The 24,076-nt window shown below is 39.5% G+C and overlaps 6 protein-coding genes across 10 annotated transcripts; 3 read left to right on the top strand and 3 right to left on the bottom strand.

Moving 5' to 3' along the window:
* Positions 1–7,755: 7,755 nt before the first annotated feature.
* Positions 7,756–9,734, top strand: LOC124304492 (pyroglutamyl-peptidase 1). Of its 2 annotated transcripts, none has more exons than XM_046762814.1 (3): positions 7,756–7,819; positions 8,749–8,996; positions 9,234–9,734. In XM_046762814.1, the coding sequence occupies exons 2-3, from the start codon at positions 8,772–8,774 to the stop codon at positions 9,654–9,656; spliced, it is 648 nt and encodes a 215-aa protein (XP_046618770.1). In that variant the 5' UTR covers positions 7,756–7,819; positions 8,749–8,771; the 3' UTR covers positions 9,657–9,734. The 2 variants fall into 2 exon arrangements, with proteins under 2 accessions (XP_046618770.1, XP_046618769.1); XM_046762813.1 differs by lacking the exon at positions 7,756–7,819 and adding an exon at positions 7,826–8,142.
* Positions 9,735–9,811: 77 nt separating this feature from the next.
* Positions 9,812–11,943, bottom strand: LOC124304482 (integrator complex subunit 14). The gene is made up of 6 exons (XM_046762794.1): positions 11,767–11,943; positions 11,372–11,696; positions 11,038–11,249; positions 10,669–10,923; positions 10,238–10,573; positions 9,812–10,173 (listed from the first exon to the last, which is right to left on the bottom strand). Exons 1-6 carry the CDS (start codon positions 11,941–11,943, stop codon positions 9,952–9,954), a joined length of 1,527 nt encoding a protein of 508 aa, XP_046618750.1. The 3' UTR covers positions 9,812–9,951.
* A 675-nt stretch (positions 11,944–12,618) lies between these two features.
* Positions 12,619–14,758, top strand: LOC124304481 (uncharacterized). The gene is made up of 4 exons (XM_046762792.1): positions 12,619–13,866; positions 14,020–14,324; positions 14,389–14,506; positions 14,585–14,758. Exons 1-4 carry the CDS (start codon positions 12,619–12,621, stop codon positions 14,663–14,665), a joined length of 1,752 nt encoding a protein of 583 aa, XP_046618748.1. The 3' UTR covers positions 14,666–14,758.
* On the bottom strand, positions 14,673–16,335 carry LOC124304491 (TM2 domain-containing protein almondex). Of its 2 annotated transcripts, none has more exons than XM_046762812.1 (5): positions 15,962–16,335; positions 15,628–15,821; positions 15,340–15,461; positions 15,053–15,151; positions 14,673–14,972 (listed from the first exon to the last, which is right to left on the bottom strand). In XM_046762812.1, the coding sequence occupies exons 1-5, from the start codon at positions 16,044–16,046 to the stop codon at positions 14,837–14,839; spliced, it is 636 nt and encodes a 211-aa protein (XP_046618768.1). In that variant the 5' UTR covers positions 16,047–16,335; the 3' UTR covers positions 14,673–14,836. The 2 variants fall into 2 exon arrangements, with proteins under 2 accessions (XP_046618768.1, XP_046618767.1); XM_046762811.1 differs by having other exon boundaries at positions 15,053–15,196; positions 15,962–16,331.
* A 247-nt stretch (positions 16,336–16,582) lies between these two features.
* Positions 16,583–22,080, top strand: LOC124304479 (uncharacterized). 3 transcript variants are annotated; one of them, XM_046762789.1, is made up of 10 exons: positions 16,587–17,833; positions 18,077–18,378; positions 18,454–18,708; positions 18,824–19,100; positions 19,314–19,600; positions 19,726–19,869; positions 19,955–20,198; positions 20,322–20,464; positions 20,629–20,764; positions 20,871–22,080. In XM_046762789.1, exons 1-10 carry the CDS (start codon positions 17,659–17,661, stop codon positions 21,050–21,052), a joined length of 2,145 nt encoding a protein of 714 aa, XP_046618745.1. In that variant the 5' UTR covers positions 16,587–17,658; the 3' UTR covers positions 21,053–22,080. The 3 variants fall into 3 exon arrangements, with proteins under 3 accessions (XP_046618744.1, XP_046618743.1, XP_046618745.1); XM_046762788.1 differs by having other exon boundaries at positions 16,583–18,378; positions 19,314–19,504; XM_046762787.1 differs by having other exon boundaries at positions 16,584–18,378.
* Positions 22,070–23,956, bottom strand: LOC124304489 (eukaryotic translation initiation factor 6). The gene is made up of 6 exons (XM_046762810.1): positions 23,597–23,956; positions 23,416–23,501; positions 23,049–23,224; positions 22,802–22,978; positions 22,499–22,680; positions 22,070–22,360 (listed from the first exon to the last, which is right to left on the bottom strand). Exons 1-6 carry the CDS (start codon positions 23,701–23,703, stop codon positions 22,351–22,353), a joined length of 738 nt encoding a protein of 245 aa, XP_046618766.1. The 5' UTR covers positions 23,704–23,956; the 3' UTR covers positions 22,070–22,350.
* Positions 23,957–24,076: the final 120 nt, after the last annotated feature.

Here is a 24,076-nt window from a genome sequence, read left to right on the forward strand (position 1 = left end):
CGCCAAGGGAGTAATCGCTTGTTGAAATCGTACACGACTTTAGAAACCAGTCAGTTTTAAAACGCTTGAAATTACTTGATATCAGTTGAAATGACGTTTAATCGCGTAAAATCATGTGAAATCAAGTAAAATCACTTAACATCGCATGAAATCGCATGAAATCACGTGAAATTGCATGAAATCGCACGTATATCTACTTGTTAAAATCGCAAACCACTTTGAAAAGCAGTCAGTAACTTTTAGATCACTCGAAATGATGTGAAATCGGTTAAAATTACTTAAAATCTCATGAAATCGTAATAAATCACTTGAAATTGCATGAAATCGCAATTACATTTACTTGTTAAAATCGCAAACTACTTTGAAAAGCAGTCGCTTCAAAATCGCTTGAAATCACTTGAAATCCCTTGACATTGTTTGAAATCGTTCGAAATCATTAATTTTATTCATGTATCAATTAGTTTAATTTCAATCGCTTGTCAGCCGATCTATGATCGAATACCGCCTCGCGCCGCACGATACTTGTTGGAATAAGGACGGGTACCTATTTAGAACTTGGAGGTCTGCAAGAGCGACACAGCAGCGTAGCTTTTGCTGCTGATGACACATTGGTAATGATACATCCCCGCAGCTATTCATCGGCGAGTAACATTGTTAACTTGCTAATAAAGGGGGCGAAGAGTGGTGAGATGGAGAGAGAGAGAGAGAGAGAGAGCGGAAAGAGAAGGGCGGTTAAGCACCGGGGTGGCGAAGAGGTGAAAGGAAGCTAAAGCGAGATGCAAAATGGAGGACGACGGGTGATCGAGGCTCGGCCACAGCCGCCAAGCCTCCGCGACACCGCGCCGCATCTCGGGATGATAATGACTTGACATCTGCACTCGGACCCCCGCTGAGAGGAAACGCAATTAATATTCGTAATTACGCCATTCCCGACCTTGCTCGAAGATCCACATTTAATGAGGAAAAAAAACTTACTTTTATTATACAGCAACGGCTCTTTCATGATCGTAATAGTTATACAGTTAGTATGTATTAGGGTGTTTCGAATTTTTTTTTATTTTCACAATTTTACAGTCGGTTAAAGAAAATCCTTGCTTCCTGATCTAAAAGGAAGTCTCAAAAATACTGAGCAATGTATAGCACCAATTTTAGGGTGCGATGAAAACGATTTTTGAAGAAGGAGAGAAATCGATATTAACACCCCTTTAACACCTATCGTCTCTTTTGTACTATACAAAGAAGTCCGGTAATTGGATAGAAAAGATTATCTAAAACGCATTGCAGAGAAACGCTGATATCGAAGGATCGTCAAAAAAATTTTATATTCATTTTTATAACATTATTTCTTTTATATTTCATGAAGAAATGCATTATGGCATTTTTTGCGACCCATCTGTATCAACATTTCTCTGTAATGCGCTTTCGATAATTTTTTTGGGACATAGTACAGTTTTCAATGCGGTATAAAAAAAATATTACGCGTTAAAGGAGCGCTAATATCAATTTTTATTTTCAGTGTATGGTCTTTCTGAAGCTTCTTTGTAGGCTAGAATCAAGCAATTTTTGCATACGCCTATAGAAAAATCGAATTTTTGTTGGATGTGAAACACCCTGCTACTTGTACACCACACGTTTTTAAGAAACCTATCATACAGATTGCTTTCGCGATAATAAAAAATACGCCTAGAGGTTTTTCAATCATTCTTTAATATTTCACTGTCCATTCGCAATGTGTCAGTGGATAAATTTATTCGTTCGTACGAATAGTTCCTATGCAACCATGCCACCTTTTAGACTACGGTCACCCCCTGCAGCTAAAATCTGTCAGGAACAGCATGCAAAGTTCAACGGACACTGGTTTCGTGTTTCATGTATAATTACATAATTACCGTCTAAACATGGAATACAGCAAAAATATTTATACCGATAACAATCACAGATATATCGCGCAAGTTATTTTCACTGCAGTCAGATTAATTCTGTAATAGAAAGTTCTTTTCACTAGCGAACGCTACTTCCAATGCCCTTTCTTACTTCGAAACTCTGCAATATCTATTTAACAAAGGATGAAACAGTAAATGAATAAATCACGACCAAGGAAACTCAACAAAAGTCACTACAGATTTGACTTATCAAAACTTCTCAGCCATTTACCGAGGTTACATTGCACGTGAAAGTCTCTAAAATTGTCTGGATAGAAACTACGGGTTGAATTCTAAATTAGACTACTGTAAGTGAAAAAAGAAAAAAACAAAAAAAAAAAATTTATACTGATATTTCTTGCGTTGGACGTTTATTTTAAATTATCAGTCGGGTATATTATTGAAAATAAATTTTCTGTTAACTTTACATCCTTCCCTAGATCGATTTATAAATATATATACCTACAAGGATAGTAACACCGTTAAACCCGGTTTTGGAAATGAGAAAATAGAAGAGAGCCTGCAACGATGCACTCGAATTGCACAAAGCGCGTTGCTGCGAGCGTTAACGTGTATAGACATTTCGCTACATGTCGTACTTATAGATGGAGAGGGTCGAGTCAAAAGGAAGGGACGCGTAGCGGCGTATCCGCGCGGGGAAGTTCTCAAAGCCGGTATGATGATCGGTGAGATATTATCGGTAAATGGTGGCAATTATGATAATGGGGGGTAATTCCCTGCGAAATTCGTCCTGTGCGGAATCACCACTTCACGGGCGAAGAAGGGAAGAACGGGGACATGGGAATTGGGATTGGGGGTGGGAATGGGGGTGGGGGGGGTGGGTACCCGTACGTACGAACCGAGCACCGAGTAGACTCCTAATAAAGGAAACAGTTAGATTCAAACGAGCTCTTCGATAATTATTCTCGTGCCCGTTCTTCCACCCCTCAAATACCCCCTGACATCTCACCCCGCTGCAACAGGGTACCTACAACCTCTGACAATGCGACAAATTGTTCACACTTCCCTCTTTCGGGGCCACAACGATTAGCTCAAGCTAATCACCGCGCAACTTTGGGTTATAAATCTCTCACGGAATGGATTAATATACCTTCTTGATTGTCTTGCACTTAATCCTGACGAGAATAAAGAGATTTATTTCGGGTGGTTACTTGTTACTTATTTCAGTACTTACTCGTTATGTGGCTGAGGGGGTTCTGAAGTCGCCGATCAATTTTTTTTGTTTACAATTTTATCACAGTTTTGTCGAAACCAATAATAGGATTACGAATCTACTATTGTTCACCTTGAACTAACCTTTGGTGAACGGTGAAAATCCTGGTGCATTCATTCCATTTCACTAATTGATAGGAAAAAAAAAACAAAAAACTTCTATCACTGAGAATTTTCTGAAAAAACTTTTCCGAACAAAATAATTAGTCACCGTGACAGTGAAATCGGACGAGTCTATCAAATTTTCGTTGTAACGAGATAATCGAAAGAATATTGATTCTCAATGATACAACCTTCAGCCTAACGAAAAAACAAATATTGGTAAATGATCGACAGTTTAGGTATTAGATTCGCTAATAAATTCTGTATGCAATAACAAACCATTTATTCATCGGCTTGCAGTTTTTTGCTTTGCGTATCTATATATATATATATACATATATATAATATATATATATATATGTATATGTATGTTGAGTTTACCTAGTTGTTTGGAATAATATAATTTCTTACCAATTTTACAGCGTATTAACGCATACCCAATTAGAGTGAAAACAAGAAGAACTTTTATGTCTGAAATTATAGGCGTACATCGACGAATGAGAGGTGTTACAGCGGAAAATTCGTCAAGTTGAAAAGAAAAAAAAAAGTTTTTCACGGACGCCGGTGTCTGTTAGAGGATTTTTTTTCCGCACCCGAGTTCGGCTGTAATGAAGCTACGTTATTAAAAAATTCATTTCAGGCACACCGTGGCGTGGTACGGGTCCTTCAAAAATACAACCCCGTAACCCTTGACCGTGGAGTAAATATATAACTCCGTGCACGTATGAGTTTCGATAGATAAGGGACCAAGAAACGGTTTCGACAGTAAAAATCTTTACTTACAATTTTTTTACCAATAATGACACTGTTTTACAAAATCATGTTCCCCCGTCACGCGTCTGCAATTATTCATTCGTAGCGACTGTATAGCGGCAGCAGCTGCACTTGCAACAGCCGTGCATGCGGTATAAGTATTAGCTCAACTAATTTGATGGTTTAATCAATTTCCACCACGACCCGTCGAGAGTTTAATAGTGACGTCATCATTTCCAACGGGCACAATAGGGTTAATCTCGCTAGGACGGGTTAATATTCGGTGAGTTAACAGAGTTTCAAATCCAGACAGGGCCGTACGTCCCACACTCGGAACTATAAGCCCCCCTCCCCCTCTCCCCCTTCTCCCGCGTACCCGGTGAAAACGCGAATGTAACGCATGTTCCTTCGCAACTCCGGCTACTTGCTGGATTTCTACGTGGGACACAATTGAGGATTTGGAAAAAAAAAGTATAACATGTCAACTGAAATAATGAAAAACGTATTAAATCCCATGACTATTACGGCGGTACTGTTATTACCAATGATCGAAAGATTACGTAAACAAAGACGTGATTACGACGAGGAAGAAGCCAGGTAGAGGGGCTGAAAAATCAGGACTCGAATAACGGAGGAAAAGTTGGAATTTGGGATTTTTGGTGTTTCGTTTAGTTCGTCCCTGAATGCAGATTTCGAGCTCGCGTATTAGGTAGGTACGCAGTTAGGCAATAACCGCTGTCAATAAAGGAGGAACCCCGCGGAACGGTAAAGCGGCGGCGGGACCGAGAAGAGCGACGAGCGAAGAGGGATGAAGGCGAGAGGCGAGGAGGGAGGATGAGGAGCAGAGGCTGGCTGCCGCTTGGAGTGGTCCGCGCACTCGAAAATGCTACTCGCTAAATTAGGTGGGTTATATATGGGTTTCGTTTCATTTGCGAGCAAACTTTAATAAACGCTAAAATTGCGTAAAAGAGCAAGGTTTTCAAACGGTGAATTGAGGGCGCTGATTTCACTGATCCGGACTATATTGAGTTTCTGTAGCTATGCGGCTACGTAGACTGCATACACACGGACGTTACGTACTCTATGCCTCACCCACGCCTCAACTTTTAGTGTTACTGTAATAATTTAGAATTGTTTCTTGACCTCGATTAAGATATGAAAGTCCGTGAGGCGAACAATTTTTTAAGCTCACGTTTCGACCCACCTCAGAAAGATTGTTTTATTTGTTTCACATCCGTTACAACTAACTGTAATAATATACTACGTAATAGATATTTTTTATGGGACAGATGGCAGGGCAACCGCGTAATGTTTCGTTTAATGCACCAGGATGATGTTCTTTGTAAGTAGTCGATGAGCGTACTCCAAAGACAATAAAGAGCAAAATGGCGGACGTTGACACGCTTCAGATTTCTTTTACCTTATAAAATCGTTTTTAGCACTCGCTAGATACCTAGCGCTACTTCACTTCGCACATAAAAATGGCAAGAATAGGTCGATTATGGTTCCAACTTTGACCACGGCATAAATCGCCAATATTTATCTCGCGAAATTTTTGCTAGAAAGTGTACGGATGCAGACTGTTTAAATTAATTATTCATTTAAACATTCAAGCGTACATTACTCTTGTACTCACAATAAGAAGTCCATAAACGGCTCAAAGGTAAATTTACAATAACCACGATTGTGGTGAATTTGAACATTGTCCAGGGCTTTTTAATAACGCAACTATTTTATGGTCGTGCAATAAAACAATTGAAGACTCCTGTGGACGGTTGAATACAGTCCTAATAGCTCGATAATCACCCAAAAGACTAATAATCCGCTGCAGCGATTTTAAGTCCTACTAACTTATACCATCGGTATGAGCGGATTCCACTAATTGTTTGCCAGAAGTGTTTGAGCTTATCGTGAAACAAATGAACGCGGCCTCGTTAAAACCATTTCGAAGATTATCTCTCAACATTTATTATTCAGATTTCAACACATCCTTCGAATGAATGTCCAGAAGTTTTGTCTTTCACGTAATGCGTGACTGGATTACTGATAAAAATGTATCTAGTTTGTACCTACATATAAATTGCAAATTTTTTAATGTTGGTGAAGGAACAGCGTTTATGCAAAGAATGTTTCGTGGGTTCGTCTGAAACAGATTTGCAGGCAATAACCGTTCTCCGACATATCGTGATTTGACTCACCCAGAATAAGGCAGATAATATGTGTAGAGAAATTCATGAAATTCAGGGTCTATATCTCCGTATAGATAGAACGTATGTATACAGGCGGAATAAAATGCCTCATTCAAACGGAAACATCAAAGAGCTCAGTTTTCACATAGGAATGGAAATTATTAAATTCATGAAATTAAATCAGAGTTGAAAAATATTCTCAATTGTGACTATTGGAAACGTGCCCGACAAAGGAATCGAACGTGCCGCTGCTGCCTCTATACATTCTACCAAAGTGGCGACTGCTGTCTGCTCCCAACATTCCCAAGTCGTCTGCAGCATCGATTTAATATAATGTAAAAAAAAATCAAACTCCTCCGACTCAGTGCCTAGACATTTTTATTCACCTCTTAGATTTGATATAAAAAACTCTTCTCCTTTTTTCTCATCGTTTTTGAAAGGATTTTAAAGAAAATTTCCACCACAGTGGACAGCCGCGATTACTCATACTTCAAACTGAAACTGAACAAAATTTCAGATTCGAGCGACATTTCCTTTCATATAGTAAGAGCAAGAACGAGTGAAAATTATTACCGACTTAAATTTGGCGTAAGAATATAATTCTGCAATCGTATGATTCCAGGATACACCAGTAACGTTATGAAAATACGATTAATCCGAAGTAGTAGAACTTGGATTAAAATAACATTCCATTATACAGCTGACGAACCACTAAAATGCTTTTTTTTTATAAGTATACTCGGGTTCCAAACTTGACTATCTCATTTTAATACTGAATGGGTTCCACAGTCTGAATCAATAGATAGGAAACGAAAAAAATCACCTTTTGAAAAATGTCTTGCCAAATCATTGGCACCAACGATAGTCAAGATCTATTAATCGACATCCTACTACGTAACAGAAATGAATTTCAGCAGCTTTGAATAGCAGAAGTTAAAATATTAACAATTTAAGAATGTTTTTCATAATTAGAACGTTCAAAATAATTATACGCTAGTGTTTTTTAATCCAATCTCAATGAGTTTGCCAACAGTTTGACCGCTGATTAGATTCCCACAGATACTTTGAAAAGCATCCCAGACGTCTTACAGTATAGTATAGTTATAACGCGCAAATATAATTGTAACCAACTCTGTTGCACAATGTTTACACGAATCTATTTTTATCCACTCTGGGAATTAACTATTTGTAAAGAAAATGAGCCGAAAAACGATTAAACCGAACCAAAATCACCAAAGTATAATAATTGGAAACGTCCTAACTTAAACACTTTATCTGCAATTGTCGATATCTCAGCTTTGCTCATTCAAATACGCGCAATTCATTGGCGCAAATATTAATGCTAAATAATTTTAAGAGTTTCTTTTTTTCCAATTTTTCATTCAGACTCTAGTGTCCATGCATCTCTAAAGTTTGCCATTTCATTGAAAGAGGCGGCCCCAGAGTCTGGAAAATCGAATCGAGCGCTAGGCGTAGAAAATTATGTATAGGTCAGACATACCTCGGAACGTCAGAAGCGCTCATACGGAATAAAAGGGAAGTTGATTGGACGAACAGGACGCGTTAAGTCCGCTACTACTTGCCGCGATGGTCAGACCACTGAGGGGCAGATAATAAGTAGTAAGTATCGGTTGTTGATAGACGGACCTTAGTTTTCGAGCACGCGCCGAAACGTTGCATTAGGCGAATGGCCACGTGGCGCAAGCTGCAGCGAATCGCGAGTTAATCAGCGATCATGTAGTGGAATTTCCTCGTAGATCGTGGAACTCGTCTGATCACACGCCCCGTTGAACGTAACAGGATAATCGGACGCGGGTGTTTCTCAGTATCTGATATAATTGTAATATATGCATACGTTGTCGGTCGTAATCGGATTTTTTTAAAGCTTGTCTTTTTCGGCGCTGCTTCCCAACAATAAACTGAATTACCGTCGAAGCAAAAAGGTGGGTAGTCGAAGATTCAGATATTTTCCGTCATCGATAAGTGAAGATTCTTGCAGGGTAAAAATTTTAGTGCAAAATTTCAAAATTTATCGAATTTCTTCGTTAACCTTCCGCAAAGAGATACGATTCGCGAAATTGGATCGAATTTGTTAGAGGAAGTATTTGGAGAATGTTTTAATGGAGTTGCAGAGAATAACTCCCGCCAAAAATATGAGAGGAATGATGGAACGGATAAACGCTGCTTAGTATACTTTTCAAATGTTGCAATTCTTTCTATTCGTGTCACAACTCCTGTATCCAGTCTAACGTAGCTAAGGAGTGCTTCTGATTTGTTGAAATACAATTAAAGTTTATTTCGCGGTTTTGGATTTTGATCGCGGTATCTTAGTTTCGGGAAAAACGTACGGGAATAGCAAGCGATCGAGATTGATCCAAAATCATTATAACTGTTATGATTTTCGAAAATTAATAAACAAAATGTCACGAAGTAAACGATCGTTGCGTCCATCGAATCGACTGCAAGTCGCCTGAAGATTTAATAACGGTAGAATCAAAGGAGAGAAGATATCGAATGAAGTATCAAAAACATTGAAATATATGTTTCAGGGAATAATCATCAGGAGAAAATCATGACTGACAATGAGAATAATAAGGGAAATCGCGTTGTTTTGGTAACGGGATTTGGCCCGTTCGCAGGGCATCCGAAAAATGCGAGCTGGGAAGCGGTTAAGGAACTCAAAAATTCGGATCTTGAGGATGTCTGCAACGTGACCATGGTCACAATGGAAGTTCCGGTAGCTTATGAGAGTGTCTCACATCTGATACCGAAACTATGGTTGGAGCACAAACCCATGGTAATCACATGATCAAACACCGTGTAATCTAATCTCTGCGGAGTTATTTGCATGGAAATTTCTGAACTTTGACCAAATTTTATTCAAGAAAGTAGATAAACCGAATCTTCTTTTTTCATTCCTTTCAAGAGACAAAAGTTACCGAGCGGAAACTTATTTGATTTTTGGTTTTCAATCCTTTTCTTCGTTTCACTGATTAATCTATCTTATCTATTTTTCCCTATTTCTTTTCCGCAGCTTGTGGTGCACATTGGTGTTTCCGGCATGGCGAATTGTCTGGAGTTGGAATGCCGAGCGCACGGAAGTGGCTACAATAAATTGGACGTATTTCAAAGCCTTCCGATTGCGGAAAACGAATTACTAGAGGATCCCGGTGAAGTTATAGAGACCGGTATAAACGTAAAGAGAATTTGCGACGAGCTGAATTGCCGCGATGATTCGATATCTTCCAACGACGAGGGCTGCAGAGCCGTTTTGTCAAAAGACGCAGGCTTGTATCTCTGCGAATACATATTTCGCAAGTCTCTTGAGATACGATCTGACAATACGATTTTCGTTCATGTACCCGACCTAAATGTCTACCCCGCAACTAAAAGCGCCAAGGGATTGTACCACGTGATACGACTGGCTCTCGAAGAGCTTGACGCTGCTAAAAATTGATCTAATCTTAGTAAAAAAAAAAAAAAAAACGATCGAGACAAAGGGAAAAATTTGTTTCGCATTGAATTTAAAATAATCGGCGAAAGAAGGAGATAGTAGAAATAATCGAGTAAACCCAACGTGCATCACGTTGATAAAAAGATTTCAAGTATTATCCTCTGGCATGTAATAAAATATTTTTTATAAAAATGTTTAATGATTATAATTAAATTAAAATTCACCAAGTTACTCGTGCATTCTTTATATAGAACAAAAGAAATGATAAACTGGATATAGGTTTCTTTGAACGTATGATCTAGTCGGGATGAAATTTTGTTCGAACAGGAGTTATATTGTTCTTCAGTTCTCGAGAATACGGCTTTTTCAGCATCTCGGCAACGTGTCCCATCTGTATCGTGCAGTCCGGATTCAAGTTGGCGGGAAGAAGTGTGCACTCTCTTTCGAATATAGACGCCAGGCCATCCAAAAGTTCGACAAATCCCATCGACAACGCAGCTCTTCTTAATCTGTTCAATTCCTAGATAAAGAAAGAACATAACTAGTAGATACATTCTAATCCCAATCCACAGTCGAATACCCACCTTGTAAAAATTCTGTGTCTTCTCAGGCAACTTTCTGGCATGCCTCAAGATCTTTTGAATATCCGACTGTAGTCCGACCTGGCGTATCCAAGAGGGCGCGTTCTGGGAGTAGCTCCTTTTCTCAGTCGGTTTTACAGGAAATCCGCTTTCTCCGTCTTTCAAGATACTCGCATCGACTGGTCCCAAATTATTCAAATTTCCTAGCCAAGGTATAACGTCCGAACCCGGCTCTAGCACAGTCAGCATTAAGTTAGACTTCTTCTTGGTGTCTGCCCAGGAGTAGATGAAACCATACCAGTCGCTATTCAGCAAACACAGAGCTGCCATGTTTTCGACCTTCGACCACAACGGAAAGAAGAGAGAACGAGATGCAGTGTTCGCTCTGTGTCCAGAGTGTTTCCGGAATATGTAAGATCATTCGATTCGTTTACCTTTAGCGCGCCATGCAGCAGGACACAGAACGAAGGTGTTTTTCCCTCATCCCCGTTGTCGTCTGTGTCAGAGTCTTCCTCGAGGTTTATTCCCTGCATACTTGTTGTTCTTTCTGTAGGAAGCGGCAGGACCAAATGCCTCGATATCGCGTTTGGGCTTCCGACATCGACCACGGATATGAAGCCGCAAATTTCAAGAGTTTTTGATATCGTTTGACCAGTCAGTATCTCAAAATCAGTCTTTTTCGTGTAGGGCTGCAAAATTGTTAAGAAGCTTAAAGTTTTTTTAATATAACAACTTATAAAGATTTCTGCCAAATATTATGGGGCTCTTTTTAAAACTCTTTAAGGTGAAAGGTATATAGATACCAGAGGTGGTGGAGACAGGAGAATGCGAGAACCCAATTGTCCACATTTCAAGTACCCTTGAAAAGAGACGTAATTAACCTCAGCCAACTTTTGAAAACAGTTTGTCACTGAGTTCCTCGTCAATGGTCCCTCAGGAACTAAGACTATGCTGTTGCCTCCCGCCAACTCGACTAGTCGCTGATACAGCGGCATTCCAATAGCTAGTCCCGGATCTAGAGCACAAATTAAATCGAAAATAACTAGAGGAAAAATTACATAAATGTAAAAGCGGCCGCATAAAAGTCAGAAGAGTTAATACATCGTTTTACAAAGGAATTTTTTGAACTATATATACCTTGTTGTGACGAAATGCAAACAACGGTCAATTTCCCAGGGTAAGGAAACGGTAGAGGAAACAGATTCGAGTCCCGTTTAACGGTCAGCGAGTTCAGAGAGTCTCCCAGTGACATTGGGCCAACTCCAGGGTTGCCGTCAGTGACAAGAACTACCTGACAAGCCGTTGTATTGCCCCATTCTGCCATAACTACGGTATTAACGCCATGCAACGCAGTCTCGACACAGGTCTTATCGCACTCTTCGATATTCTGCAGCTTTGCTCTGATGCTATCATAGTCTCTGGTGAACGGACAGATGACCTCGTACAGCGAGGAGAATACAACCTTGTGGAATAAGCGGTGTTATTCTCTTTACTTTTCCATCTCAATAGTGTCAATGAACAGAGATACTCACCAGTGCAACAAACTCCAATTTAGAGTTAACTTGTAGATAATCGATGAGAGCGTTTATTCCAGCAATGGCAAGGTGATGCCGGGTGAGTTGTTCGCTCTGCGTTCCATCTGGTGTGACCGAACCAACGACAGGGCGTCGCATAGACAGGGAAACATCGAGGGCTATTACAGTTGGCATCTTTGGCTTCCTGTCTAGCTCATAGTTTTAGTAGATCGACTAAATGGCCCTGTCGAATTCTGTTTACCAAGCAGGGGAATAGACAGTTAGACAGTTAGGTTAGGTTTCAAGTAACTCAACGATCTCGTGGTTATCACGCTCACCAAATTGACGAGTGTGTTTTTTTAAGTCGCAACGTTTTCTCTTGACAAAGATTCACCTCACTGATATTTGTCTGCGATGGGTGAGCAGTTTTCAACCGAAACTACGCGTTTCGTTACTTGCCAATGAGACAACGGTTAGAAGGTTGACGTTTGTTTTCGATTTTATAGGTTATAGGCGATGATTACATCCGGAGAAGATGATGAGAGAGGATGAAACCCAGACCAAACATCACACATTGAACAAATGATTGTTTCGCTGACTGGAAGTTGCACCTGATTTTACAATGAATACTTCTATACAAGTCAACTTTCCTTCCAAACGATCACAGAATGCAGTCGAATAGTTGTCACAATTATTGGCAGTCTCATGATTGAATCATTTAATTTTCTATATTTTTGGATCAATCGATTCCTGAAACCGTTTGGCGATTTGTTTTAGTTTTTTGAGACAATTTCTTTCCCCACCAACTTAAATTCATACCTATATACATATTTCAGATATACATCGTATATTTCATTTCCAGAATTCGAAATGCAGTCTTGTTTATACAGGAAATTATTCTGCTATTTTGTAAATAGAAATAATAGAATTACAGCCAGTTTGTATCATGCGAAGGAACGATCGATTGACGAATACAAAGAACATGGTCAAAGAGTAGAAAACTTGCACAACACATTTTTGAATTATCTTCAAGTAAACATTATGTCGAAATCAAATTTGAAAAAGTATATGATGAGTTTGAACATAAAAACACCAGAACGAGAAAGTTTCATAGCCAGTGAATTGAGAAAGAATCAACTTACACCGCTTGATGACATCAAACAAAGCCCAAATAGTACCTCAGTTACACAAACTGCGTCAAAATTGCTTCCCATACTAATCATCATAGACATACTGGATAAGGAACCTAATAATGCGCAATTCCTGTTCCTGCTTAAGAGAGTGGATGAAACATGTAGTCGCATGTTGTGCGATTTGTCTTTTGATGAAACTCTAATTCTTTTGAATGAACTCGCCCGAACAGCACCAACTAAAGTGATGTGGCTGGGCTTTTACTTGGAATCGATTAAAACACTGCGCTTACGCCTGTCTGAAAACAAACAAAGCTCCCTTCAAATCATGAACTTGTTGTTTCTCATGAGCCTAAGAAAGACGGAGGCATTGTTGGACGTTAGATACACGCTGAAGTATCTCTCAGACTTTGAAAAACTCTCTATAATCGAACAATGTATCGTATCAATAGCTGCCTTTAAATGCGGAGTCAAACTTGACCGACAAATAATTCACATCATAGAAGGAACGGTGCAAAGAAATGTTGAGAAATTGCTAAAGAATCAAAAGCTGTTTGTACCCCTATTAAAGGCTATGCGGCATGCCGGTCCATCGCGTGAATTTTCGTTGGATCATTTGAGTAAAAGAATCCTCGAGCATAAGGAAAAATACAAAATGTCACTCGCAGTACCAATTTTGGCGCTATACGCAGAAATCCTGCAGGCTGACTCCAAGGTGATAAACCGACTAGTCGGAGACGCTTTCTTGCAAATGCGTAAAAGCGGATCAATATCAGAAGATAATATCGCAGCCGAAGATGCGATCAGAGTAAAAGATATTGATAGATTACTGTGGGCCGTCAGCACCCTGAACCATAAATTAACCCACAGTCAACTCTTATATGTGGAGAAATTTTTGTCAGATAATTTAGACGCATTTTCCAGGTATCCCAAAGCATTCTGTGGCTCACTTTTGGCCCTCTGGATACTGGGATCCAAATGTCGTCAGGTGTGTATACTGAGTTAGTATGAAAGCCAGAATCATAAATGAAAATCAAAATGCTTTCAGAACATAGAGAGAATATAATAATTGCGCAATAACTTTTAGGCGTGTTTCATGGATGACTACATATTCAAATTCGATGCAACCATTTTGTTACAGATCATAGAATACTGCTTTCGCGTTCAAATTTTCCACCCACTACTCCAGAACTCTTTAGAAGATTCTGGGAGACTGGTCGTGCTATTGGCATGCATAAAAATTGAGGCACCCACAGTGGTAATTCCATCCAACCTCATCTGGGACCCAAACAAGAAACCATTGTTAAATGAATACAGCGAGCTTGAATGCATCAGTAGCATATTGAAGTGTTTGGAAAGTCAATTGGAATTGAGCGAGATTAATGTTGACTGCCCAGTTAATGAGATACGAATATATGGGATCAGCGCAAAGCACGAAACACTAGGGTAGGGATAACAAGTTGTTATAGATCTACGGTTCCGTTAAGAACAGATGACTTTTTGTTTCTAGATGGCTTCACGTCGATTTGTTGAACAATTACACGTGTTTGTGTAAACCTCGGAAACCACATGGATTAATGAACTTGAAACTTAGGCTAATCAAGACACTGGGATACACTTCTATACTAGTAAGTATACATTATGTCTTTTCACGAGTAGTTATCAAATTTCTGCTCTACATGTATCCCGTATATTTATTTTGCCAGGTTAACAATATCGGACCGTTGAAGGTGGAAAAAGTGGTCACAACTATCGGGGAAGCTATTGATGAACTTATGAGAAAATAACACAAACGAATTGTGATCATATATTGCTAATAATAAATAATAATGTCAATACAGTGTATAATGAAATGGCTTAGTTAAAAATTAACAATCAAATCTTCCTTAAACATTATTCCACATGGCGATGATGAATTTAAGCATGAGTTCTTGAAATTCATGGAATCTATTCGTGATTCAAATGTACAACGAACCATCGGCAGGACCCAAATAACGCATGGAAATAAGTACTACGTCAATTAATGTCCAAACTCCAAGACCCCCAAAGCTGAACAGTTTTCCCGTTCCTTCCTGCCAGTGACCCAAATAAAACCTGCGAATATTTACCCCAACATTATTAATAATAGAAAGACAACTAATCAGAAATGTGAGCAAGTGAGAAATCCAACTTACCTATCAGCTCCAAATCCTCCCAAAGTAATACTCAGTATGAGCGCGGTTGACCATCTATATCCGCCTATCCAATTGCAAGGCAAGTTTTTCATGAATCTTCTGTGACCCAAACAGACAATGTCGCCATTGACTGTGCAATTTGTACTTAAACATGAAATAATTAATCAGATGTACTGTAGTAGTGTCAATACTATCATAACTGCAGATTTTCATATTCCCAGTTCAACCTTTTACTTAATCCGAATTAATTAAGAATAACAGTAACTAAGAGGTGCTTTAATACGTACCGATAAAACTGTTGAGGAGAGGCAACTGAGCTGCAAGTAGCTTTTTGATGGCATTTATGCTCCCAGTGCTCAGTCTGATAACAGTAGCGGCAAATGTAGTCTTTTTTAAAAGTTTGTTCACCCTGATGGACAAGAAATTGAATAAAGTGACGAGTAATTCTATAGTAAGTTATCGTGATGCTGTAAAAAAGTGAAGAAAATAAGTGACAAAAAAAAACCATAATATCATAAGTTGTTGTCATCTCTCCTACTGACTTGATTTTTAATTTTAATCACAAATCAACATACCACACATTTGACCTCGTTGCGAACTGTACACGTCGATGTAATAGTCTTGCCATAGATGCACCCCGGATCTGTGGTACAGTTGAGGCATTCCACGCTTAATTCTGAGCATTGTTTATCAGCCGGGCAATCTTCCTGGAGGGTAGAATTTGTGTTCCTCTTTTCTCTTTCATGCTTCACGAAGTCTGCCATTCCACCTGAAATGTTTGTAATCGGAACTCTGACAATAAGTCCAGTGCAATAATTGTAGCAAGTACATTGTCAAAGCAATGCCGCTTATTCGGTTACGAGTTAGACTGGGTTAAGTTAAACAAATGTGAGTAAACAATTCACCCACCCATTTGTGCCTCTTTGACAGTACTCAGTAGCAGTGCAAATATTATGTAAAATACATTTTTCTTATTTATCCTAACGATATTCATGCCTGCTCGACAAAATTTCACCACTTATCGGCCTTCGGAAGACACGAAAAATTCCAACCAAATTGTTTATTGTGATTTACTGGGAGTTGACACTTGACACCCAGTTTGTTTCACAAACGTCATGTAGGTCATGTACCACGTTTCAATTATAGAAGCATTGAATTTGTCAGGTCACGTGCTTAACATGGTTTGGTACCGATTATTTTCTAGATCTCTACTAGATGGCGCCACTGACTATTTATTCTCATGAGTTAAAAATCACAGTAATGAAGCTGCAGATATAAAATACCCCCGAGTACAGGACACCTGCAAAAAAATATTCCAATTATAAAAAAAAAAATACTTGTTCCTATCCATTATCATACAGACTTCAGCTTTATTCAGATAATAGTTTAGGCGCATTTTTTCTAACTTCACAATAACATGCCTCAGGCATGAACGATTAGTTCCGCATCACCTGCGTACAGACGTACAATACAGTTGAAAATCATTGAAAATTCAACCACCAGGTGGTCATGTAAGCAGTGAGTATAATCAGCTGATTCGAATGAGGCTTGATGTTATTTGAACGAGCTATACGTTGTTTCGATGTTGAGTTTTGTGACAGTAGAGTAGGGTATGTGTTATGATTGAAAAAGAGAGAAAGAAAGAAAGAAGAAAGAAAGAATAAAAAGGAGGAACAGCAATTTAACCAGTTTGCAGTGGTTATATAAAAGGGAATTCCTCTCGTCGGATCGGCTATTTAACAACCCCGCGATAATTTCGTGGCGGTGTTAAAATAACGTCAAGGTCCCGGGATGCGTTGCGGATCGAAAAAGAAGATGAAAAGAAAGGGATAGAATAGAAGGCGGTAAGAAACAACGAAACACGGTTAACTCGAAGCCACACATCACACGGTGTGTGTGTCACGAACCACGATCACGGTGTGTGTATCAGTCTCTCTTATGTATATATATAACAACGTACATGCGTACAGTACACGATGCCATGCATCTAATCGTAAGTACCGTGGATGCGGTACAGTTGGTAATATAAAAAAGTATAATCAGTAACAGCAGCAGTAGTTCGATCTGTATTGATAACTGTGATCGGATTTTCGGTACATACAAAAGCAATTGGACACAGAAATCAGGTGATAATCGGGACGATATTAATCTTGCGGATGAAACGGACAGGCGAAACGGAAAAAGAAAGAAAGGTCGGAAGACCTCTCGCAGTGTTTCCTTCTTCAACCCCAGTTTAACCTTAGCCAAGATTTTATAACACATCACTTTGCTACGGCATTTATTTATCCCCTTGTTATTTCGTCCGTATGAGGAATTGGAGATTTGTTGACTGTTTTAAGCCCGTCAAGATCGCTTTTTTGAACTCCTAGTTTTGTCTTCTCTCCTTTTGGTAATCTGAAAATAAAAATACAATACTCGTCTGTCACTATTGCGACGGCCAACGACGAGATTCGCGATATATTTACTCAGATTTGGGAGAGTTTCAAAATCACCTAGAGGATTAGAAGACATCGGTCATCAAATCACAACGACGATGACTATGATCAAAATTGTAACATTCACACCAGCGTGACAAACTTTAGGAGCCTGAATCACACGTTGACAAAATGAACTCGAAGGAAGACAGCAACGGGCAAAGTTGCCCTAACGGCGACACAAGAATCGAGGGTCAACAGGAGGCGAACGAGAACAGATCTTCGCAGTGTGAGGGGGGCTCACATCAGGCAGCAAAGATCCCGAACAGACTGACCAATGATCAGTTTAAAATGAATAATAACATAGGTGAGGAAAATGAGGACTTGCATCTCTCCCCACAATCATCCTGCACCTTTGCCAACGGTCCCCAGAACCCACAGACCAATAATTCAAGCAGCAATATGGGTCCCGATCATTTAAACACAAATTCGACCTGCACTGCTTATTTAGATACCTCTCAAAGTAACGCACATACTAATATGACCAGTCCATACATCCTCGTCTATCCTAAGTCGACCCCTATCTACTCGAACTCGGTCTTTCCGTCAGCCCAAACCAACGTCGCCAATGCGTCGACAAGCATGGCTGAAAACGGATCCAAGGAAGACACCGACATCAGAAACAATGTTGATTATGGATCTGGGATTGAGAAATGCCCACCTAAAGTTGCCTGCAGTGCAGAGTCTAGTGCCGACGGCAATCCCATTTGGAACACTACCTCTTTCGTGCCTAATCGAGGCATGAACAACTTTGGAAGCAGCATCGGTTCGACCAGCCAAGGAACGTGCTGCTTTTTAAGGCCCAATATCAACGGCAGCAGAGAAGCCGCCGGACCCAGCGGATTGCAGAGAGTAAGCTCTCCTGCTGATAGTTCTGTGCTCTGTGTCAATGCATTTATTCACTTATTTATATTGCTCTTTTAATAGATGTCTCCAAGGGAAGGCGACAGACGAGATTCCAGTTCTGGAAATGAGGGGGACATGTCGGATGGCGAGGATTGCTGCTTTTATACTTACAAAGGAATGGATGATCCTACGCAATTGGATTTCAGACAGCAGTTGGGGCCTATAGAAGGACAGAGAGAGGAGAGAGAGGCTGAACCCCAATATCACAGTGGGAGTTCAAGTCCAGAAATGGACTTTTTGGAAATGGATTTCGATCCTGGTCCTTCTTGTGAGCAGGTACTGCAGGGCTATTCGTCTTTCTGATATGGTTTATACGTCTTTTCTTCCTAGCAATAACAATTTTTTTACATACATAGCAAATTCTTAATTCTAATCTGATTTTCTCCCACAGGATACTGGAGACAGCGATATGGCATCGATTAACGAGGATATTCAGAATATCGCGTTAGATAGCGTTGAGCCTGATCCTGTGCCACTGAATGATCTTAGCAGTGGAAGAGTCGCCTCCAGGCTTGACAATGTACCATCAAATCAACAACCTACTCAGAATTCTGAAATATTGAACCAGAGAGCTACTCAGTCCTGTTCTAATCAAGAATGTTCCTTCAATCAAATTCCAAACCAGCCTAGTTCATCACACTGGATGCCGAGTACCAGCAGTAGAATAGGTACAATGTTTTCCATGCTAAAAATGGCTCTTCATTGTTATCCAAGTTGTACCAGAAAACCAGTAATCGAGTATTTGATTGAGGTTTTTGACAAAAACTTATACATAGTTAAACGAAAAGTTCTGATCGACAGAATGTTTACCATGAGAAATCACGTGAGACTAAATTTCAAAAAAGTAAATTATGACAAAGTGTATTCTCCCAATTTTGCAGATAAGTGGGAGGCAACAGGACTGCATCGCGCAACGCTATGTCCATTGCAGGAGTCTTATGGACATCACAATACAAACGGTGATTTGATATCGCCTGGAGATAGCAGAGATACGGATGCTGAGTTATGGTCTCAAGACACAACAGGGATCGGAGGTTCAATACCTGAGAGTTCTAATTTGGATTCTAGAAAAGTAAATCTCAGTTCTACCCTTTACCACCGCATGATGGCTAAGAAACTAATGCTCAACAAACAAACTGCTTTTAATCAAAGTGGCGACTCAAATCTCGTAAGTATTCCATTGCGCTAACTCAATACAATCGCAAGGAAACTTTTAGAGAATGATACAAAGTGAGTAAAGAATTTTTACCGATATGAGATTTTCGTTTTCACTAAATTGCCCCTCATCCACAGGAAAGTGAACTTGGCTCGGAGAGATCTCAAGATCTATTGCCTGTAGAGAAAATTATGCTTTGGAGCGAACAGGAAGCTACAGTGAAGCAAGTTACTCAAATTGCAACATCGGCTTGCGGAGCAACCGCAGCTATCAACGCGCTCGTAAGTGTACAGAATAAACATCAACAAGAAGAACTCTGACATGAAACTTACAAGTTACAAAACTGAAACCTTCTTTTTCCCATAGCTCGCTTTGGATGTAGCATTTTCCCTCGAAGTATTGGTTCGTGGCGTAGCCACCAGGCTCAGAGAGCCAGGCACACCTTTACCAATGTATTTAATGAGCCGTTCAATGGCTGGAGCAACTCACAAAGATCTAGCCCGAGGAATGTCTTTGGCTACCAGTGGGGCAGTGGTGACGAAATTCTTTGCGTTATACCCAGAAAGGAAGATCTCGTTTTCGCACTGGTTGCACTACTGGATATCTAAGGGTGAGAAGTTGGCCGACAAAATCACACTAGAATTTTCAGTGAAACCACTGCCTGTCCTCGATATCCACCAATAAACTCGGATATGCACGAGAATTGGGTACATTTGTGCTATAAATGTTTCAGGAGCAGTGCCGATTGCCACTCTGAATCTCCAACACTGTGGGGAAGGAGCAAATATCCCTGATGCGTGGCATCATCAAATGATTTTCGGCGTCGGACCCGCTGGAATATATTTGTCCAATCCCTTGCAGTGTTTATCTGAACAGGTTGGTCCCAGTACTCTTACCTTCTGTAAAAACATACATTAGCATTCTGCCAAAGCATACCCGCCTCATTGCAAATTTTCAATTCTACTTTCTTCACATTTCAATATTTTTCCGTGAAAACAAATTTCATTAAAGAATTCAATATTACCAAATATTAACTACAGGCAGTCTGGCATCAACTGGTCAGTCCGAGTATTTTGTTAATAAGAAGACAAGACGTCTTGGCACACTGGAGTACAAACACAGATCTAAGGCCACTTAGCCAATTAGGACAGCGTTGGCGAAAATTGAACGTCCTGGGTAAGATTCTTGAAGCAACTAACTAAAGATAATTGAACTTTTGGAAGTAGTTTTGATAAACCGTTGAAATTGTCTGGTTTTTCAAGAAATGTCTTTTTTTCGACAGGACAAATAGTGAACCTGGTAAGAGAAACGATGGGCCAAAGGAGGCAGAGTTCTGGAATAACAACGAGCATAACGCACATCCGTATCCCAGCTTCATACAGAGCTGGAATAACTCTGGTTATGCGATCAGACGCCGCTGGAGCAGCAGAGTTGCTGCAAACAGAACAGTTACCTGTTCTCTAGTCTAAATAATCAAAATTATGAAAACAGAAGAGCAATGAGCGAACTGCGACAAGATATATCAACTTTACTCAAACTTTTGTCACATTTTGACAAACTCCTGTTCGGAAAGAAAGGCAGGTTTATCCGCGAAAATACTTCAAACTGCCTACTTGCAGCACGCAGCATACCTCGAGTGGGATTTGTAATAAAATATAGCTATAATTCTAACATTTGATCACAAGAATAAAGAATTATTCTTTATTCAGTTACTGTGCAAAAACTTCAGTTTAAGTATGGCTAACGTTGCTCTGCTCGTTGAATGGTGATTGAAGAAGGCTTAATAATTGCGTATTAGGTATATACATATGAGTACATATCTTGAGATATTTCACGACAATTAAAAATATAATAATGATTTGAATTTTATTATACCTTCTTGTTTCTTATTCGAATATATAATTATTTTTTTTTTTTCGAAAATTTTGCATTATATTTTTGAGAAACAGATAGAGCATACCAATTTATGTAACGACTAGAATCGCAATTGTCTCAAAGGTGCGTAAAAAATATTAATTGTGTTGCGTACATACCTAGACTGCTTTGTACAGAAGAGTCACCCCCTAACTTTCATGCAATTCAGGCTTCTCAGGCATGCATATGCACGATACATATTGTACAGCCAGAGTATAAAATTCACTCGGGTGCATTGGTCTGATTTATTATATCATTGGACTGTTGTGCCTTGCATTACTACAGGAATAAAAATGCTCTAAGAATTAATCAATCTCCGTTAGTCTCGCACATTGTATTTATTTGAATAGAATAATAATAATAATAATCTACGAAAATCAAGTGAAAATAACGATAATTTGAAGATGTATTTCTTTTTTTTTTCTTTTATGTTTTCATTATCTTCCAAGTTGTACTTGTTCCCTTTCAATTATATTTCTATTTTCATGTATCCTGTACAGACCAACAATAGCTATACATAAAAAATAATAAGACTATTTTTTAGTCTGGGTAAAAATAAAAACCAACTGGGAACCAAAGTGTCTTTCTTCATTTAGTTATATAAATTTTCAATATACCGAATTATACTTCACAATTCTGAGAGACGAGCACCATGCAATTTTTCATATGAAAACTATAAACTGCTATAGTCATCGTGCCCAACAGAATTAGAATGATAAGTCTATTTTGAACGAGAAGTTTTAGTATCCTTGTTGATCAATTCCCACGGTCCACGTATCCGAAACAGTACGGAACGTATGCACCGTACAGTCACTTACGCAACTCGCTTCTCTTCATCACAATGTCATTTAGGACATACTGAAACAGTTGAAAATGATGTTCAATCTCATATTTTCTTGAATCTCAAAAAATTGTGCTCTTTGTAATAAAAAAAAAAAAAACAAATAACTAAATTTAGACAAGAAGAATCCAATATAATTATCAGTAATTGTAAACCTTTCTATCAATGAGGCACGCATTGTGGATGCAATTGCAGCTGGTGTAGATTCATTCAGCTTAAAAACGCTCTCTATCACCGAGAGTTCGGTCGAGGTTGTGTCTGTGCCACAAAAAGATGCCCAATCATTGACAACCATTCCTGCAGCAATAACTTCGCTTCCTCTGTTTATCGTACCTGCCTGAAATACAGATGAAAAGCTGTTGGTGCAATGCATACAGTGTAGCTTTTTCAAATATTGCCTTTTACGTGTTTCATTTTAAACTAAAACACCACGAAAGTACTCTTTTAACAAGACTTACAACTAACGGTACTTGTAGCAGCGATGAGAGCTCGTCTTGGTCCTGGATCGAAGTTTGTGGATGTACAAGGCCACCTTGATTGGAGAGAACGCAGTAAGATCCAACAAGTACATTACTTGCAACTGTCTGCCTGAATACTTCGACATTCAAGGTGTCAGCTAAGATCTCTTCAGTTTCCTATGTAATAAATTCAATAAGACAAGGTTCATTTGACAATATCTTTTGGATATAGGGTGAAAAATATTACTCTGTCCAAATCTGGGTGAACCAGAGCCACATAATCATTGCATGCTATAACGTTGCCCAGGGCAGAAAGCCTCTCCTCAACTCGCTGGAGCTTCACATTGTCGGGTAACGAGTTACGTATGTGTTGCAATTCCGTGTCTGTCGTACTGCTTGGCACCAGCATTCCATTCTTGTTACCTGGTCAATGGGGAAAAACAAGTAACAGTTTTGACAGATTTACCTTTTATGGCCCTGTCAAAGTGTACGACTACAAGAAGCCAACTTGTACTATCAACCTGGACGTATTATCACAGTTGTACAGTTGTAAGTAGTATGCAAAGCGTTTCGACTAGTCCATTCGAATTGCACATATGAACGTAACAACTTACCGACACACAATCGTCCGATGATTCGACACCCCGCGATCGACGTGTGGACGACCGGTATTGTTTCGGCCAATTCAGCTTCGAATACGCTGTTGACACGAGGATGTATTGAGGTTGTTAGTCGTTTCAAGAATAAGGAAGAATTAAAACGAGCGGAAAAAGGAAATTGAAGGAAGCAACATACCTATAGAAATTCTCGGAACCGCCGATAGCGACGAGACAGTATGAATTTGTCAATTTTGAAAATACACCGACCTCATTGTTGTTTTCAAATTGCACGCGTACCGCCATTTTTGACACTTTATAATCACATAAGACAATAAAGAGCGAGCCTCAATTAAATATCAACTTCTCGTTTATTAGATGATATTCTTCTTAATGTACGATTGTCGATTGCACGGAAGCTAACCAAACTTCAATGCACGAGCCACGAGGTACTCAACACGAACGGGCGAATAACAGACTCGAGATACACGAAAAGAGAAGTTTGGAGGGATTCTGGTCAGTGAAAAATGGACGTCGCAAGGGAATGCAGATGTTTAGATTACCGACGCGTCGGTGAGAAGAAATCGAAACTGTTCGAGGCAACCATATTGTATGAAAATAAATAAGGCGTGCTTTTCTGGCGGATGCATTTTCATCTCATTCTGCGCATCCCATATAA

Source organism: Neodiprion virginianus, chromosome 5 (assembly GCF_021901495.1).
Source record: "Neodiprion virginianus isolate iyNeoVirg1 chromosome 5, iyNeoVirg1.1, whole genome shotgun sequence".
NCBI classification, from domain to species: Eukaryota; Metazoa; Arthropoda; class Insecta; order Hymenoptera; family Diprionidae; genus Neodiprion; species Neodiprion virginianus.

Excerpts from the sequence above, each read along its gene's own strand:
- LOC124304492 (XM_046762814.1), top strand. The coding sequence starts at position 8,772 with ATGACTGACAATGAGAATAATAAGGGAAATCGCGTTGTTTTGGTAACG. Across the intron at positions 8,997-9,233 it reads GGTTGGAGCACAAACCCATG|CTTGTGGTGCACATTGGTGT; the intron begins GTAATCACATGA and ends TCTTTTCCGCAG.
- LOC124304482 (XM_046762794.1), bottom strand. The coding sequence starts at position 11,943 with ATGCCAACTGTAATAGCCCTCGATGTTTCCCTGTCTATGCGACGCCCT. Across the intron at positions 10,924-11,037 it reads TCCTGTCTCCACCACCTCTG|CCCTACACGAAAAAGACTGA; the intron begins GTATCTATATAC and ends ACAATTTTGCAG. Across the intron at positions 10,174-10,237 it reads AGACACAGAATTTTTACAAG|GAATTGAACAGATTAAGAAG; the intron begins GTGGGTATTCGA and ends TTCTTTATCTAG.
- LOC124304481 (XM_046762792.1), top strand. The coding sequence starts at position 12,619 with ATGCAGTCTTGTTTATACAGGAAATTATTCTGCTATTTTGTAAATAGA. Across the intron at positions 13,867-14,019 it reads TGGGATCCAAATGTCGTCAG|ATCATAGAATACTGCTTTCG; the intron begins GTGTGTATACTG and ends ATTTTGTTACAG. Across the intron at positions 14,325-14,388 it reads GCAAAGCACGAAACACTAGG|ATGGCTTCACGTCGATTTGT; the intron begins GTAGGGATAACA and ends TTTTGTTTCTAG.
- LOC124304491 (XM_046762811.1), bottom strand. The coding sequence starts at position 16,046 with ATGAATATCGTTAGGATAAATAAGAAAAATGTATTTTACATAATATTT. Across the intron at positions 15,462-15,627 it reads GCAACGAGGTCAAATGTGTG|GGTGAACAAACTTTTAAAAA; the intron begins GTATGTTGATTT and ends CTTGTCCATCAG. Across the intron at positions 15,197-15,339 it reads TCTCCTCAACAGTTTTATCG|TACAAATTGCACAGTCAATG; the intron begins GTACGTATTAAA and ends TTCATGTTTAAG.
- LOC124304479 (XM_046762787.1), top strand. The coding sequence starts at position 17,659 with ATGAACTCGAAGGAAGACAGCAACGGGCAAAGTTGCCCTAACGGCGAC. Across the intron at positions 18,709-18,823 it reads CTGGTCCTTCTTGTGAGCAG|GATACTGGAGACAGCGATAT; the intron begins GTACTGCAGGGC and ends TTTCTCCCACAG. Across the intron at positions 20,199-20,321 it reads GCACTACTGGATATCTAAGG|GAGCAGTGCCGATTGCCACT; the intron begins GTGAGAAGTTGG and ends TAAATGTTTCAG.
- LOC124304489 (XM_046762810.1), bottom strand. The coding sequence starts at position 23,703 with ATGGCGGTACGCGTGCAATTTGAAAACAACAATGAGGTCGGTGTATTT. Across the intron at positions 23,502-23,596 it reads GGTTCCGAGAATTTCTATAG|CGTATTCGAAGCTGAATTGG; the intron begins GTATGTTGCTTC and ends TCGTGTCAACAG. Across the intron at positions 23,225-23,415 it reads CATCGGACGATTGTGTGTCG|GTAACAAGAATGGAATGCTG; the intron begins GTAAGTTGTTAC and ends CCCATTGACCAG.